Below are 19,053 nucleotides of genomic sequence, written 5' to 3' on the forward strand. Positions count from 1 at the left end.
TTGTTCTACTTCTGTGAAAAATGCCATTGGTAGCTTGATAGGGATTGCACTGAATCTGTAGATTGCTTTGGGTAGTAGAGTCATTTTCACAATGTTGATTCTTCCAATCCAAGAACATGGTATATCTCTCCATCTGTTTGTATCTTCTTTCTTTCATCAGTGTCTTATAATTTTCTGCATACAGGTCTTTTGTCTCCTTAGGTAGGTTTATTCCTAGGTATTTTCTTCTTTTCGTTGCAATGGTAAATGGGAGTGTTTCCTTCATTTCTCTTTCAGATTTTTCATCTTTAGTGTATAGGAATGCAAGAGATTTCTGTGCATTAATTTTGTATCCTGCTATTCTACCAAATTCATTGATTAGCTCTAGTAGTTTTCTGGTAACATCTTTAGGATTCTCTATGTATAGTATCATGTCATCTGCAAACAGTGACAGTTTTACTTCTTCTTTTCCGATTTGGACTCCTTTTATTTCTTTTTCTTCTCTGATTGCTGGGGCTAAAACTTCCAAAGCTATGTTGAATATTAGTGGTGAGAGTGGGCAACCTTGTCTTGTTTCTGATGTTAGTGGCAATGGTTTGTTTTTCACCATTGAGAACAATGTTGGCCATGGGTTTGTCACATATGGCCTTTATTATGTTGAGGTAGGTTCCCTCTATGCCTACTTTCTGGAGAGTTTTTATCATAAACGGGTGTTGAATTTTGTCAAAAGCTTTTTCTGCATCTATTGAGATGATCATATGGTTTTTCTCCTTCAGTTTGTTAATATGGTGTATCACATTGATTGATTTGCATATATTGACGAATCCTTGCATTCCTGGAATAAACCCCACTTGATCATGGTGTATGATCCTTTTAATGTGCTGTTGGATTCTGTTTGCTAGTATTTTGTTGAGGATTTTTGCATCTATGTTCGTCAGAGACATTGGCCTATAGTTTTCTTTTTTTGTGACATCTTTGATTTTGGTATCAGGGTGATGGTGGCCTTGTAGAATGAGTTTGGGAGTGTTCCTCCCTCTGCTATATTTTGGAGGAGTTTGAGAAGGATAGGTGTTAGCTCTTCTCTAAATGTTTGATAGAATTTGCCTGGGAAGCCATCTGGTCCTGGGCTTTTGTTTGTTGGAACATTTTTAATCACAGTTTCAATTTCAGTGCTTGTGATCGGTCTGCTTATATTTTCTATTTCTTCCTGGTTCAGTCTCGGAAGGTTGTGTTTCCTATATGCATTTTATCACTAAGTATATAAGTTCTAAAATACTGTGTGTAGGTTTTGAAATAATGAATGTCAAACTTTCCTGGTGTTCACAAATTGCCAGTTAGCTAAGAATTTCTATTATTTCCAGTAAGGGGTTTAAATGGGTTCTTTTTTGAAATGCACTTTGTGAATATATTTTTATTTCACTTCCACAGGCTCCACTTTAGATACGTTAACTTGCAATGCTTTTTAGGCCACAGCTTTTATCCTTATGGTTTTGCAGAGATTAGTGAAAAATGGACTCAACCATTGGCTAGAAATTGAATTTCAGTAAGAGAGAAAAAGATGCTTATTATTTAGCAAGTCAACAAAGAATATGTTCTGTGTTATCATTATACACCTTTAAAGTGCAGTGTTAGCTTAAAAACAAATAAGCCAAGGGAAAAAAAAAATCCCAGAAAATGCTACACATTAAAAGCCAGTACTTTTTCTTTTTGAGAACATTGTTTCTCAGTGACAGTTACTAGTCAATATTGACTTCTTATAAAGGATTGGAACATCAGGAAGGCAAAGAAAATTGACCACATTTCAATATAATTGAAGGTCGCTGACTGTTTTTCTATTTTCTTTGTTCCTAGTTTTCAAATTCTGAATGATTCGTGTTGACCTTTAGCTTGCCATGTTCTCTGTGCCAGAGCCAAGAACAATTCACAGGTATTATTTACTTAGCTAACTTCATCATTAAAGCTGCCAAAGAGGATCCAGGATGGAACCAACATAGGGTTGCAGGTCTGTACAAAGGATAAAATGAAATATTGTACAGAAGTGACCTCATGTGTTTTCACAGCCTCCATGTAAGTAGATAAGAACTATTATTCCTACTTTATAGATACGGAAACTGAAGGGATAAGGAAACAGGTAAGTATACCCAACATTTATTGAGCATGTGTAATATGAGAGGCACAGTGCTGAGTTTTGGAACATACATATAAATAAGGTAAGGTCAATACCCTCCATGCAGTCACAATGTAGTGGACATGGCTGACTGTGAAAAACACAATAATAAGGACACAGAATACAATGGGAGGATGATGTCTAATGGCTGGAAGGTTTTGGAAGGATTTTGTTGAGGTGGAATCTGAGCAGAGACTTAATGGGTAGTGAGTATTCTACAGACAAAGATGGTGGGACAGCAGAGGGGATGGTAACAGCAAAGGCATAGAAAGGATATAGTATGAGAATCTGTTAGTTTTCTCATAGGACTTGAGTGCAGGGCAGGGGTAGAAGGGAGATAACATGTTCAGAGGATTTGTAGATGTCCTTGAATGCCAACTCTGGTAGCAATGTAGAGAAAAGTTAGGGTGGCAAGGAGATAATTTAGGAGGCTATTGTGATGGTTCAGGGAAGAGGTAATGGAGGCTTGAACTGAAAAGAAGCAGGAGTAGAAAGAAAGGTAGTGATAGCAGAAGTAGAATCTATGTAATTGTCAAGTGATTGGGCATAGACTGTGAAGGAGGAGGATGAGTTGAAGATGATTCTGACATATTGAGTCAGTTAACATTATTATATTTGAGCTTACCCTTGGGCCAGACATAAGGGAATTTCTAGTGGGGAGGTGGAAATGTGGGTCTGGAGATCAGGACAGACACTGAGTTAGAAATCAACCACAGGGATATGATGGTACAAAGAGAAACCAACGAAAAGAAAACCTTAAAATTTTAAGACAGAGAGGGGTAATAAAGGTAGAGGAGTCATTGGTGTCACCTGAATGGTCGGTCTGAGAGGGAAGCAGAGGATGTAAGATGATAGAAATCAAGGAAGAACAGCTGAGCTGCTGAGGGTAAGAGTAAGTGATTTCCTGTGGTCACAGAGGTCACGACCAAGCTCCTAAACTCCGCACCTACCTACTGAATTATTACACAAGAAAAACAGTGTGGTTTTTCAAGAGGATTTTACTCCTCATTTTCCCTCGGCCATCAAAATTAATTGCAAGTACCAATTTTCATTAAACTTTCTTTGCAGCTCACACTAGCTTCCTTACATTGAGCTTTCTAGATGACTATTATTAATCAAGTACGAGGCCCCCCCGTGCCCTCCTTCACTCTTATGGTTACATGCAAGGGCTTCCAAGTCACAGAGGCTGGCTGGAATCTAACCCAGCAGTGTGACGAGGCTCATTACCTAACTTCTCTGGCCTCGGTTTCCTCGTTTGCAAAATGGGGGCGGTGGTACTCACCTATTAGAGTTGAGAAGAGTGCATGAGAGAATGCAAGTAAAACTCTCAGCACATTGCCGTCAAAGGCTCAATTCATTTTTGCTGTTACAGTATTGAAATCTCCCTGAAGGTAGAACACTACTCCAATAGGACTACTTTTCCCTAAGGTGTGCAGCACTGATCTGAGGCCGTCTGAGCCTCATCCTGCCAGCCCTCAGCGAAACGCACACGTAGGAAGAGGAATAAAGAGCTGACGGGCTCTCCGGGACTCGGCAGCCCACGGAGTAGGGCGGCTGGCTGCAGGGAGCCGGAGGAGGAGGGATCGCAGGAACCGCCCGAGCCCCTCGGGGGACCACACGTCACAGGGTGCAGCGCGCCCACCCAGAGTGGAAATTTAGCCCGGTGAAGTCGGATTGCGAGAGAGCCGCGGAGGAAGCAGTGCACGCTGGGAGCGGTAGTTTTCAGGCCTCAAGTTCACGGGTCGGAGGATGGCCGAGGCGAAAGGTCCCTCCCCGGTCCCGCCTTTTGTCCACGTCTCACTTCTCCCAGCCAATGCTCTCTCCTTTCCCCCGGGCCAGCCCCTCTCCTATCCGGCCCCCATTGGCCTTGAGGCTCAGCGTCTTGGGCCCTACCCGGAAGTAGCGTTTGGGGAGGTGGTTTCCTAGACTACGACACCGGAAAGCTGGGGGAGGCGCTCTGGGCTGCTGAGAGCGGAGGGCGGTGGCGGCGGTGGCAGCGCTGGCGCTGGGGACCGGCTCAGTGGCTTCGGGAAGCAGGTCGGCGACGGCGGCCGCTCGCGTTCCTCCGCATCCCGGCCTCGACACGGCTCGCAGCTCCTTTGCCACCGGCGTCCGGCAATGTGTCCCACCGGCCGGGCGTAGCAGCTGCGCGTGCGCGGAACCGCGGGGCCATGAGCGAAGCCGGCGGCGGCCGGGGCTTTGGGTACTCGGTCCCCCAGCGAGCGCCATGGAGCCTGGTGGCGGCGACGGCCGCGCTCTGCCTGGTGTCGGCCACGTCCGTGTGGACGGCGGGGGCCTCGCCCATGAGTAGGGAGGAGAAACAGAAGCTTGGGTAAGGGTGCTTGGAAGCCTGGGGTGGGTTTCCTCGTGAGGCTGACCACGGGCGAGGTGCCTGTCATTGCGACCCGGGCGCCCAGTGGCCTCTCCTGTCGCGATTGGGACGGCTGTTGCCTCGAAAGAACCCTGGCGGGGTGGACAGGGTCCGGGAAAGTGGGGGTCGCCGCCCGCGATGCTACCTCGCGGGACTGTCGGGGTGTCGCCCGGGCCGTGTGTGACACGTGCAGGCTCCTTAAGGCCAGCCGCGGTGTGTCAACGCGGCTGCCATGTCACTGGCCCGTGAAGGGGGCTACACACCGTTTCCCTGCGCGCGAGAGTTCCGAGGTTGCCTTTCATCAGAGACGTGGTTAGATTTCTTGCACAAGTGAGCTCCCAGGTGGGAAATGTTGCTGATCTCACAGCAGTTAAGGAAATCATGTTTACACCTGTTACGGAATAGGGGGCGTTCATTGGAACTTGAACTTTACACATTTTACCATTTCCTTGCAGTGGTTTTTTGCACTGCATTTTCATAGTAGAACAATATTTGATGGTAGTATTCAAAAGCCTCAATTAAATATACCTATTCACTTTACTCAAAGTAGTTTTATCAGTCTTGAAAGTCATAAAATCATCCGTTATATGTACAGCATTTAATTTAGAGTAAGTGTTCCTAATACACACCAGGTCCCACAAATGAATAAGGAAAAAGCCAAGAACCAGTAGAAAATGGGCAAAGGGCGTGAAGAGTTAATTCACACAAGAGGAAATGCAAATGGTCAATAAACATGAAGTTACTCAACCTCATAAATGTGAGAGATGCAGACTAAAACAATGAAATAGCTGGGTGTTTTGCCATCAGGTTGGTAAATACAAAACACAATACATGGATGGAGTACTGACTGGATAGTTGAGGTGTGAGAAGAAACTTGGTGGGAGTGTAAATTGCTGTAATTTATTGACAGTCTCCTAAAATTTAAATTGTATGTATTCTTTGATTCATTAATCCCATCTCAGGGAATCTATCCTACAGAAATAAAAGCACTATTAAAGTAGAGATAGGTGTACAGGGATTTGCATTTTGAAAGAACAGAGCTGTTCCTTGGAGCATCCATATTACGGAATAATATTCAGATACTAAGGAGGAGTTAGGTCGTTGGAAGGCTACCCAGAATATACTCCCAAGGCCAAAAAGATGTAAGCTGTAGAATACTATCTGTAGTATCCCATGTTTAAAAAAAACAAAAAAACGGAGAAGAAATTGCTTAAGCTCAGAAAAACATGGAAAGATGACTACCTCCCAGAGTTACAATGGAGGTGAGGTCAAACCATCAGGTTTTATTTTATCGACATATACAGACTTCCATATTGTTTAAATTGTTGCAAGAGTCTTGTCTTAGTTTTTTTTTTTTTTTTTTTTTTTTGCTGTACGCGGGCCTCTCGCTGTTGTGGCCTCTCCCGCTGCGGAGCACAGGCTCCGGACGCGCAGGCTCAGCGGCCATGGCTCACGGGTCCAGCCGCTCCGCGGCATGTGGGATCTTCCCGGACACGGGCACGAACCCGTGTCCCCTGCATCGGCAGGTGGACTCTCAACCACTGCGCCACCAGGGAAGCCCGTCTTAGTTTTTAAATAAAACAGCAATAAAAGACACTTGTTGGAAAATTTAAAGTGTCAGTTATCAAAACAAAATTACCAGTAAACTCTAATAAAGTGTCTTAAATTTTCTCTTTGTGAATTTAATGTATCACTGATAACTGCTTTACTGAATACCCTACTCTGTGCCAGGCACTTTACATATACTATCTCTGTAATCCTCTCTACTTCTTAATGAGGTGGATGCGATCCCCATTTTGCAGATGAGGAAATTGAGACTCAAGGTTGACTTGTTCAACGTTACAGAGCTAAGTAAATGGTGGAGCCAGTATTCAAACCCGGGTCTGTATGACTTCAGAGCCTGTGCTCACTCCACTCTGCTACACTTCTATAAGACTTGGAGAGAGAAGCTTCAAGTCTGTTAAGGACAGCAAGTATTTTTATTTGATCACGACTCCCGTTTCTCCTTTTTTTGTTAAAAATGTTTGTTTGAAGAAAAGTCATTGGATAACTCATTTTTGACCAAAATAAATTTTTAACTGTAGAGCTCCAACCAAATTGGCTTGAGATTTCAGCTCAAATTTTGAGATCATTTATGAAAGTGAAGTTACAATTATTTAGGCTTGTTAATTTAGATTGCCTTACTCTAGGGTAAGAGTAGAATAAGAGTCTATAGCTACAAACCACAAATACACATTGCTTGACTGCTTTCTCATCCAGGAATTTTCAGGAAACGGAACTATGATTTATTAGGTTTACCTGTACAATTTTTTTTGAAAATCCAAATAATGATTTATGATAAAAAACAGAAAATGCCTATCCCTTTCCCTACCCCCCGCCCAAACTAAACTGATGATAAAGACTGAAATTATCATGAATAGTAATAGCAATTGCTCGGTTGCTTGCAGTTTATAGTTTATGGAATTATTTACCTGGTTATATGTAGTCTTATACTTCCTGGAATTCATTTTTTGTTTTTTAAATGTTACAAAAGTTGTTAATGTTTTTACTTAAAAAATGAAGTATAAAACAGTTCAATTTCTGTAGCATGTTGGCAAGCAATGTAACTATAGAAAAAGCTGATTTATAGATCTAATTTCCAATACATTTTTATCCAGTTGTTGAATAGATATAAAACCTTATAGAAAAAAAAATCTCTGTATAATATAGTAATTATTCTACCATTCTGTATTTAAATGAGTGTTAGGACTTATATGTGTAATTAGGAAAGAGAGAGAGCTCAACTGGATATTAAATACCTCCACTTTGAAGTATTTGTTGTGAAATTTGATGAGCATGTTCTACATAAGTGTAAGGATTGGAAAATAATGTGTCCTTGTTTGCAGTCGTGATTTATTCATAGTCTTGAAGCTTGAATGCTTGCAAAGTTGGGTTCACAAGTTAAAGCTTATGTTACCTGTAATACACGTGTCTAGGCACTACTATTACCAGTTACAGAAATTTACTTCTTGACAATAATTTTGTATTCTGTTTCAGGGGAAGGAAAAAAGAATTTCCATATTCCATTTATTGATATCAGTGCTTGAAGGGAAAATTTAGCTCCTTTTTTTTGTTTGTTTATTAGCTAATTTGAGAGCTCTTTATCACCTGCAATATAATAAAAAAAAAGTCTAGAAGGATTTTTTGAGATACTCTGTAATTTTCTGAGATAACTTGATCCATATTCTATCATACATATAAACATATAAAGAATTAGTGTTTTGGCAAAGTGACTTATCACCTTGTTAATGATTAGGTGTTTTTAAATGATTATTATTTGTAAAAAGTTGTCAGGACTTAGCTTGTTCAGTTCACAAGTTTGAGTGTACTTGATTCTGCTGGTTATTATAGCCAGGATCTGGAAGTAAGTCCTTTTCTGTCTGCTAGCTATATTATTACCAGCATTTCATCATCCATGATTACAATTTTTAAAATGATAATTGCAATATAACCGGAGGTAAAGTAAAAATATACTTTAATATTTAATATTCTCTTAATATTCTCTTCAATTCTTGCCATTAGTGATTGGAACTTTGGGAATAATAGTAAGAATTAATAAAAGATTATTAAAATATTTTTCTTCTGCTAATTATTGAGAGACTTGGCCTTTCCTGGCCATAACATTTTTTGCAGTTTTTCCTATAACCCTCACTCCCCCAGTTTGAGTGTTTAATTGAAAGACTGATTCCTTGGTCCCAATTTTGCAGGTTTTGACTTAGTAAATCTGGTGTGGGGATCAGAAATTTACATTTTACACAGTCATTTTGGGGATTTTGAGAAACAGAGTTAGCCAAAATACACAGATCTCTTTTCGAGGATTAGTTTTCTCATATCAGGGGTGAATATTGTTTATTTGACTTTTGACAGAGTTTTTTAAAGGAGCCAAAGGTACATCATAAAATGTATCTTTTGGAAATACGACAAGCATTAACAGAAATGTGTTAAACTAGGCATTAGTGATCTTATTCATTTAAGGGGAAAGGCAGAGGCTTCATAGAGTATCGTTATTTCATAGCAATACACACACCAACTCCTTTCTTTTGGTAGAATGTATAGTATAAGCAATAAATGGTAACAATTATTTCTTTTGGGTCTCTTCAATATTTTCCCCTCTCAAGACATTTATGTTAAATAATCTTGTTAAGAGGTAATTGTTTTTCATCATCAGATTTTCTTCTCTCTGCATGGCATGTATCATTCAGCAGTTTTCTTAGGAAATATTATAAAATGACTTTTACATAAATTGCTAGAATAGGAAAAGTTTGGCTCATCTCTGCGTGATTCATGAAAGCTTGTCTACTAACATAGGTGTATTTCCTGACCCTTTTTATGTTCCTTCCTAACTAAATTTTTCTTTTGTTTTTTATTGGTATAAGTTTATGAAGGAGCATTAACTTTTTGAAAGACAATAAATAGAATATACTTAACTTTTTCCCATTTCTGCTCTTTTAAAATTAGGAATCAAGTACTGGAAATGTTTGATCATGCTTACGGTAACTACATGGTAAGTAGAAAGCTTATCTTTATATACTATTTATGAGAGCTGATTATTATGTGAGCACAGTCAACTGGGAATTTTAAAACCTGAATTAATAAGTTTTATTTCCTTTAAAAAAATTGTTATTAATTTTTTTAAAGGAAGTTTTTAAAAAATAGTACAAACATAGGCTAACAGAGTATTCCTGATATTGGTTCTTAGAGAACCAATTTATTGAATAGGTAAGAATAAATTGAATTAGATTATGAAACTTTGTATTTAAATAGTTTCCTTTGATGCTATCAACAGTGTTTATTAAATATATAGTTAAGGTGGATGTAAACATGAATAAGATGTTATCTCTGGCCTTAAGGAAAATGATTCTCTTAATTAAAAAAAAAACTATTTACAAAATTACTTTATTCACTCTGAAAAAAACAATTGCTTAAGAGAGTCAAACTGTCACCTAGTTTCTGTCCAAATTATATCCTCACAGTATGCCTTGATTTGAATATATTTTGCTTTCTAGATATGCTGATCCATATTGTTTTAAAATGTCTTAGTGCTCACTTGAGATGAAGTAGCAAGTTCAGTTTTACAAGATGAAAAAGTTCTGGAGACCTGTTGCGCCATGGTGAATATACTTAACGCTGCTAAACTTACACTTAAAGATGGTAAATTTTCTGTTACATGTTTTGAACCACAATTAAAAATTTAATCCCCCTATAGTACAGCGGTAGGAGGTGGGGAAGGACATCTGTAGCTGCTCCCCCGCCCTGGCCACCTCTTGCCACTCAATAAAATGATCTTAAACTGCAAAAACATAGTGCTAATAATTTTTAAAAGATAACTAGCCAGCAAATTTTAGAGTTCAAGACATAATTTTACATGTAAATTTGTGTAATTTTGAAGAGTTTAATCAAATTGTTCTGAGAATTACTTCTTATGCCTTGTTATGTCAGCAGATCTTCTTTTATGATTAAGGCCTATAAAATGTAGTTGGGAAAAGTTTGGCAGAGAACTAACTTTAATTGATTCTGCTTTAAGAATTTTTCAACTGATTCTGAGTCTATTTTTCTGTTACCCAAAAATCTTTATATATTGACATTATCTTTATGAACATGTAAGTACATATGCTTTTATGCATCTTTGTATTTTTTAAACATGTCTTATATTTGATAATTCTTATTCCCTTTTATACTGTACAGTTTTTAAGAGTACATACTGAGTTCTTAAATGTTTTTAGGACATGATGGAGATGAAGTTTCAGGTATTTTTAACCATGTTGAAAACACAGTTTTGAATTCATTTCTCAAGACTCAGCCATTCCCTTAACATTTCTTTCAAAATCATTTATCCCTGGTTAATTCAGTTTGGGCAAAGCATAATTTAACAAACCTAAGCTAGTAGTTTTAAGGCGGCCAAGTGGGTCCAGGATACACCCTCAAACTAAGCCATGTCATAAATGCGTACTTTTCGTTCCAAAGTTGAATGCAGTGGTGTACAGCTGGATTAATTCAATACATCTCACTCTGAATAGGGTCCTCTCTTTGTAAAGCATGGTATCTTTAACATCTTGTTCCTTATTAGGTAAACAGCTGAAAGTTATATCAGTACATTTTTTCCTACTATAGAAATGGGTTTCTGACAGAGCAGCTACCAAGGGCAGCCCTCAGAGGACTTCCTGGTCCAATTCCTATTTATTGGACCCTAACTGGGTAACTTTCTATTATACCTACCTGCCTACAAGATCTAAAAGAGAGGGATTTCAATTCCAAAGACTGGAAACTCCTGGAATTAACACCCCTCTCCATTTTTCCAGTGGAGTCACACCCATCTGCAGTCTACTGCAATATGTATTTTAAAATATTCAACTGTTTTACAACATGAGTGACTCTTGCAATGTACTTGTGCTATGCTCAATTTATGTGAGGTTTGTAACCCAAGATTTAGTCTAGAATTCACACTTCCCCTTTTCAAGTTCTCAACTAACATGAAACAGTTCTAAAATATTAAACAGAGACCAGGTGCCCTGTACTTGTTATATGAAGTCAGCTGAAAATTTTTTCTAGTTCCTATACTCAGAAACACTGTTAGCTTGCTGTAGAGTAAAAGTGTATATAGGTTTTATAGTGAGACGGGTTTGAGTTCAAATCCTATCTCAGCTATTTAGCTTGGACCCTAAACAGATCATTTAATCCCCCTGAGCAGTGTCTTCCTATGTAAAATGGGGATAAATACAAAGGATTATTGTAGATTCTAGGATTTTTGAGAACAAGAGACCATTTTCTTTAATTTTTAATAAATTCATCTTCTGTGCCTGTGCCTAGCTAGCATCATGCCTGGTGCATAAATGTCTTATGTTTTGGTTTTTTGGTTTTGAAAGAACTGAATTGAATTCTTGTGAAGGTGTAATCAGATTTTTTTTTTTGCATTTGATTATTGTGATATATCTTTGCCTTTTAAAATCAAAGAAATCATTTAGTAAATTTTATTAAAAATACAAGTTAATGGTAAATTTGGGGATCTATAACTCTGTTTACTTTGGTGTAGTCAGTTGCCTAGTATGCTAAAATGTAAAATGCCTGGCACATGGTAGGCATTTAATAAATGTTGAAAACTTTTCATTTCTTACTAGTTTTTAAAAATATTTCTCTCCAGTCTAGTATACAATTACAGCAATTCCTTTTAACTTTCTTGGTTCCCGGGAAAACACTGTTATTTTCCAAAGATTAAGAGCAAGAACTCTGGAAATGAAGCAGGACACCCTGAGGTGGCTCTGCCACCTACCAGCTGGGTTACAATGGGAAAGTTACCAAATCTCCCTGAACCTATTTCTTCATCTCTCTAAAATGGTTCACCTGCCTCACAATGTTGTTGTAAGGATTAAACAAGTTAATACAATTAAAGTGCTTAGAACTTGTGTCCAGCAAATAGGAAGCACTGTGTAAGAGTTTACTGCTACCAACTGCTGCTGCTACCATCACTGCTACTAGTAATTCATTCTCTACCTGAGATTGAAATTGCCCTCCTAAAATTTGTCGAGGCTTTAACTCAGAACTCATTCCCCAGATTGTGCATAGAACTTTCTTCAAACACACTCATTCTTTCCTTGTTCTAGGCATGCAGCCTTTGAGCTTTTTTTTTTTTTTAATGACTCCCCAGGTTCTATTAATGCTGTTTTTCAATAACAATGCCCTGCCAGCCTTAGGTAGATTACTGCATCTCTACCATCTCTTGGTGTTACATCCAGGAATTTTCTGATTTTATCAATTAATAGCATAAGTACCGACAATCGTAACAACTGTACTTGACAGATCTCTAGCCCCAATTAGACTGCAGTTTATCCACAATGAATTGCACAGATGGCTTTCTCTTTTCCCCAAATAGCATGAAATTAGATGTTTGTTTTGGCAGTTCTTGAGTGACCTTATTTACCTTAGACCACAGCTACTTTAGGGCTTCTATTAGCATGTTTTTAGTATTTGTACTGAGGTTTGTTTGCAGATTAATTTAGATGACAAAATACATGTATTTAGGCCACCAAATAACCATTTTGGATCTGAGCTCTCTGATCTGATCTTTGTCTTGTAATGTTTTTCCTGTCTACTGTAGATAATTCAATTATTCACTGTTAAAGCAGAAACTACTTTGGTAGAGCCCTAAACATTATAAATAAACTCTAAAATCGTTGGTAAGCACAGTTTCCTTTAACTAGTAGCATCATACCAATAACCACTTTTAAGCTTGATTTTGTGAGTGCACAGATCAGAGAAAGAGATCAGTCTTTATCATTTAAATAAAAGGAACTGTTTTTTTTTTTTTTCTTTTTTTTTTTTTGCGGTACACGGGCCTCTCACTGTTGTGGCCTCTCCCGTTGCGGAGCACAGGCTCCGGACGCGCCGGCTCAGCGGCCATGACTCACGGGCCCAGCCGCTCCGCGGCATGTGGGATCTTCCCGGACCGGGGGCACGAACCCGCGTCCCCTGCATCGGCAGGCGGACTCTGAACCACTGCGCCACCAGGGAAGCCCCAAGGAACTGTTTTAAAATGTAACTTTCTTGTGGATTTCTAGATTTATGTAAGTTTTCTTAGAATTATTTTTTTCTAATTTTATAAAAACATTTTTTATTGTGGTAAAATATACATAACATAAAATTTACCATTTTAACCCTTTTTAAGTGTACAGTCCTATGGCATTAATTACATTCACATTGTTGTGTAAATATCACCATCCATCTCTAGAACTCTTTCATATTTCCTTTTTGAAACTGTGTACCTAATGTTTCTTTTTGATAGTTTCTTCATCAAAAAGAGTACTTCTGTAAATAAAGTAGTTTAGAAGTGATATTAATAGTTGGGAGGAGGGAAGATATAAATGTATGTACATTTTTTTGCATAGACGATTGTAGGACTACCTTTTATTAACCATTGTTCCTTGGCCTCTACTTATAGAACATCCTAAAAATCTGCCAAAATGACTTAAGAAATTCTCTAGTATCCTCTCATAGTTTTTGTTTTTTTAAGTCACACTCTGATACTCCATGTAGGATTTTAATAGAACCAGGTCTTTCTATTTATTTAGGTAGAATTTATAGAGAAAAAGATTTCCAATTTCAAATGCATGGTTCTGAGTCAGACAGTTGTATATAGTTGTTTAACCACCACCACATTTATGATCTAGAACATTTCCATCACCCCAAAAAGCTTCCTCATGCTCCTATGCAGTCAGTTCCTTTTCTCCACCTCTGACCTCTAGCAACCATTGTGATTGGCTCTTTGTCACTAGTTTTCCCTTTTCTAGGATTTCATATCAGTGGCATCTTAAAATATGTATGTAGTGTTTTGGTTCACATTCTTTCCTGTAGCGTGCTGTTTTTGAGATTTGTCCATGTTGTTGGAGATATTGTAGTTCCTATTTATTGCTCAGTAGTATTCGTTGATTTGATAGAACACAGTTTATTTATTCATTCACCAGTTGATAAATATTTAGCTTGTTTCTGGTCTTTGGCTATTACTAAAAGACTGCTGTGAACCTGTGAATGCAAATTTTTATGTGGACATACATTTTCATACTTAGGAATGGGATTGCTAGGTCATATGGGAAGGTTAAGTTTAACTTTTTATAAGAAACTGCCAAACTTTTCTAAAGTGACTGTAACATTTTGCATTCCACACAAGCAATTATAAGAATTTTAGTTGCTCCACACCTTCTCCAACACTATGTATTTTCAGTCTTTTTAATTTTAGCCATTCTAGTGGGTGTGTAGTGGTATTTTGTTGTGATTTTAATTTGATTTTTTTCTGATGACTAATGATGTTGAAAATCTTTCCATGTGCTTAGTAAATCTTTTTTTGGTGAAACATCTGTTCAGATCTCTTGCCATTTTAAAATCAGGTCATTTGTCCTGTTATAACTGAGTCATAAGAGATATATATTTTCTGGATATCAGTCCTTTATCACATATGTGTTTTGCAGGTATTTTCTCCCCGTCTGTACTTTGCCTTTTAATTTCTTAATGTCTTTTGAAGTGCAAATGTTTTAAATTGTGACCAAGTCCAATTTATCCTTTTTCTTTTATGATTCATCTCTTTTATAGCCTACCTAAAAAAATATTTGCCTAGCCCAGGGTCACAAAGATTTTCTTGTTTTCTTCTAGCTGTTTTATAATTTTAGCTTTTTCAATGAGATCTATTACCCATTTTGAGTTAATGTTTGTATATATGATGTGAGGTAAAGGTTTCTTTATATATATTTTTTTTCTATGTGGATATCCAATTATTCCAGCACTATTTGTTGAAAAAAGTATTTCCTTGCCTCACTGAATTACTTTGGCACATTTGTAAAATCAATTAGCTGTATATGCATGGATCTGTTTGTAGACTCTGTATTTATTTCCACTGGTAAATATCTATTTGTACATCAATATCACCCTGTCTTGAGTTACGTGATATTAAGTCCTGAAATCAGGCAATGTAAGTCTTTCAGCTTTGTTCTTTTTCAAAATTGTTTTGAATATTTTAGGTTCTTTGTATTTCCATGTAAATTTTAGAATCACGTTGTCAATTTCTACAAAAAAAAAGCCTATTGAGCTATTGATTGGGATTATGTTGAAATCTATAGATCAATTTGGAGAGATTGACTTCTTAACAGTATCAAGTCTTTCAATCCATGAACATGATGTCTCTGTCCATTTATTTAGTTCTTAATGTTAGCAATGGTTTGTACTTTCCAGTGTACAGGTCTTGCATATCTTTTGTTAAATTTATTCATAATTATTTCACATTTTTTATGTAATTGTAAATGGTAGTTTTTCAAATTTTAATTTCCAATTGTCCATGTTATACAGAAATACAACTTTTTTCTGATAACCTTAGATCCTTGCTAAATTCACTTATTTCTAGTAGCTTTTTTGGTAGATTCCTTAGGATTTCCCACATGGTCAATCATGTCGTCTGCAAACAAAGACTTTTCGTTCTTCCTTCCTCCAAACTATGTGCCTTTTATTTCTTATTATAGCAGTGGCTAGGACTTACAGTATTATGTTGAAAAGAAGTGGTGAGATCCTTGTCTCATTCCTAATCTTATGGAGAAAGCAGTTAGCCTTTCACTGTTAAGTATGATATTGGCTGTAGGTTTTTCGTAGATGCTCTATATTAAGTTCCTTTCTATTTCTAGTTTGCTGAGAATTTTCATCATCACAGGGTATTTATTGACTTATGTCAAATGCTTTTTCTGCATTATTGATAACAATCTTCCTAAAACAATCTGTTGGTAGCAGGACTTTATTTCATTATAACATTATTTATTATCATTTATTTCATATAATATTATTTCATAAGTTCAATTAATTTTATCATTGATCAAAACCAAATTGATTAACATATATTGAAGAATTTGGAAACTTTTGTTCTCATCGTATTTTGATTAGAAACTTTTAAAGCATGCTAACACTCTACTCTGTTGTGATTAATTTAAAATTTTATGAGACAACTGCAGTTTTGTTACTTATTTCTCCTCAGCGCTGAGAAACATTCCAGAAAATATGTTACCTCCAAGGATCATATGTTCAATGTAGAAGTATTAATAATTTAATAGTTTAGATAAATGGAATCCTTAACACCTGAAAAATGGTTTAATAAGTGAGTATAAATAGTGAACAAAAGGAAAAAGGAAAATTTGACTTGGAGTGAAAAGAGAACTGAGAAATTATGCAAGTTCAATCAGTAATTAGCATATGCTATCAATATATGATACATCTATCTTTTATTAAGTATCATTTAGTTTTTATTTTAGGAAGGAATACCTTACCTGCCTCAAGGAGGGAGGTGTTTAACAATAAGGATCTGGAATAAACCATTTGAAATGTATGTAACTTTATGGGAAATTAAATAGATTTGATATCTTCAATAACTCACTATTATAAATAATACTTTTGTCTTATTAGTAGAATAAAGTCTCTTCCCTTTGCCTAGTTTTTGGAATTGGTTTTACTAAAAAGTCAGTTTTGGATGCCACTTTGATTTGAGTGTTTTGAAGCAAAGTTGTATCAAAGTGGCAGTAAATTTAGAATCTGATGTGGAGAGTCTACTATGTTTTGTTTTATTTTATGTTTTTGCTCTTACTTTTAGCTAGGCACCTGTTCTACTTAATTGATATAGGACTCTTTTATCACCTGAGTTTTATTTTGAGTGATAATTTTTAAAGGTTTTTTTTTTTCTGGCTCTGAGTCATAGCAGTATGAATTTCTTATCCTTTGTCTTGGCAATACATTGTGAAGAGAAGGCATTACTGTAACCTCAAATAGCCAGGATGTTTGAAGTGTAATACAGCTGTTTATGTGCCATGTATGCATTTCTCTGAATTTATGCAAACCAACTGTAGTTAGCTTTGTGGTTAACCCAAAGAAAAGGCTGTGGTTTTGTTTCTATCGTTAATGTTGAAACAGGGACATAAAGTATTTTTACACCTGGTTCAAAACTCCCTTATTTGATTATTCTGGTTTGCAGTTGCTATTAATATTTTTCTTACCTGGATGAGCTTCGGGTTTGAGTTTATTTCAGACAAAGGTGTTTGTGTATGTTTGTGAGTGTTTTGCAAAACCGTAAAAGTAGTAGTATTAAGCTTTATAAGCAGCGGTTTAAAAAGTCAAGCGCTCTTTACAATCAGATTAACATTTGAATGATCTCTTACAAAGTACCTTGCAAAATATATCAGCAAGTTTTAAAAAATATTACTTATCTTGAGTTACTTCTAAGTGTTGTTTATATGTGTTAGATATAAAACTATAAAGCAGGTGGGATAGGGAGGGTGGGAGGGAGACGCAAGAGGGAGGAGATATGGGAACATATGTATATGTATAACTGATTCACTTTGTTATAAAGCAGAAACTAACACACCATTGTAAAGCAATTATACTCCAATAAAGATGTTAAAAACAAAAACAAAACTATAAAGCAATAAGAACATTGTGTATTCTGATAAATCACGGTTCTATTGGAATTAACTGAAAAAGTAGTTAGGAACTTGACATCTAAAAGACACATGTAAAAGTAATTAGGAATTTATACTAAAAATATATATATAGTATTAATATTATGAAATATTGAATTCAGAATTTAGTAGCTGCATGTGGATTCTAATTATATCAAAACATTTGTTGCCTGGAATCCTTTCCTCAGGAAATAAATCATTGTAGAGCACAAAACTTTTTAAAATACCTGAAGGATTGCAGTCTGCGGTGCTTTTTGTATTTAGTCTACTTTAATTTAAAAAAAATTTTAATTAATTTATTTTTGGCTGCATTGGGTCTTTGTTGCTGCGCACAGGTTTTCTCTAGTCACGGCGAGTGGGGGCTATTCCTCGTTGTGGTGTGCGGGCTTCTCATTGTGGTGGCTTCTCTTGTCGCAGAGCACGGGCTGTAGGCACGTGGGCTCTAGAGCGCAGGCTCAGCAGTTGTGGCACATGGGCCTAGGTGCTCCGTGGCATGTGGGATCTTCCTGGACCAGGGCTCGAACCCGTGTCCCCCACATCGGCAGGCGGATTCTTAACCACTGCACCACCAGGGAAGCCCTTTAATTTAAAAAAATTATTTTTGATCTTTCCCTTTGTGTTCACCATGTGTTTAGTGTTCCTGACCTCTGTTCTGTTTTTCTGCTGCTAATGTGCTGTGAGTTTGGAATCTAGATAATCGAGTTTAGTGAGAGGCAGTAGGATAGAGTTGGACATTGGGAATCAGGAATATTTTTGCTGAATTTTAAGAATTAAGAATTACGTGGACATACAGGTATAGGAGGAACAAGTCATCTTCAAGGTACAAAAGATCAGACTAGTCTTAGAAACTTTGCCAAGGTGATACTTAATGAACAAGAAGGTTGTGGAATAGTATTTTCAAATTTCTGAAGCAAAGAACACATGTTGCAGGCATTTTATAACCATTCAGATTGTTCTTCAGGTATAAGGCAAGAGCCAGCCTAACCCAGAAGGACCAGAAAAATAACAGTACTGATGACACTATTTTAAAATAACTAAACAAAAATAACTTACATGAGAACAAAGTTCAGGCAACCAAGAGATGAATCAAAATAAAAACTCAAGAATGGAGAAGCCAAAGAAAAATGGTGTGTGTTGACTCCATTTAAGTAGAATTCTAACACTAGCAACTGTGGGAATTATAGTTCCAGACCAGAATACAAACGTTATAAACCTTTTAAAATCTTTGTCAAACATTAAAAATTTTCTTTCTGATGAATATAAATGTACAGAGAAATTTTTTAAATAGCTGAAACTATTATTTAGTATACCATAATTCAAAATATTAGAGACTTTGAAATTTAAAATGTTATTTCTTTGCAAAAACTTCACTAAGTTAGAACAGTGCTTGCCTTGCTTGCCTTCTCATTGTATAACTCAAGATATGGACCATACATCTCTGCTATACCTTGTGTAGAAGGTATAAAAATTTCAATATTTGGATCAGCTTCAAAAATTTTATCCTTTGCCCTCTGTGTCATGAAATA

General features: G+C 36.9%; 1 protein-coding gene across 5 annotated transcripts in view; it reads left to right on the forward strand.

The window, feature by feature from the left end:
* The first annotated feature begins 4,099 nt into the window (after positions 1–4,099).
* Positions 4,100–19,053, forward strand: part of EDEM3 (ER degradation enhancing alpha-mannosidase like protein 3) — a 97,937-nt gene continuing 82,983 nt past the window's right edge. For 2 of the 5 annotated variants that reach the window (XM_049700572.1, XM_004275225.3), the window contains exons 1-2: positions 4,100–4,478; positions 9,015–9,060. In XM_049700572.1, coding sequence (XP_049556529.1) covers positions 4,318–4,478; positions 9,015–9,060 — 207 coding nt within the window. In that variant the 5' untranslated portion in view covers positions 4,100–4,317. The remainder of the gene's footprint in view (positions 4,479–9,014; positions 9,061–19,053) is intronic. The other 3 variants (XM_049700544.1, XM_033437969.2, XM_049700598.1) reach the window with 2 other exon arrangements.

This window comes from Orcinus orca, chromosome 1, assembly GCF_937001465.1.
Source record: "Orcinus orca chromosome 1, mOrcOrc1.1, whole genome shotgun sequence".
Taxonomy (NCBI): Eukaryota; Metazoa; Chordata; class Mammalia; order Artiodactyla; family Delphinidae; genus Orcinus; species Orcinus orca.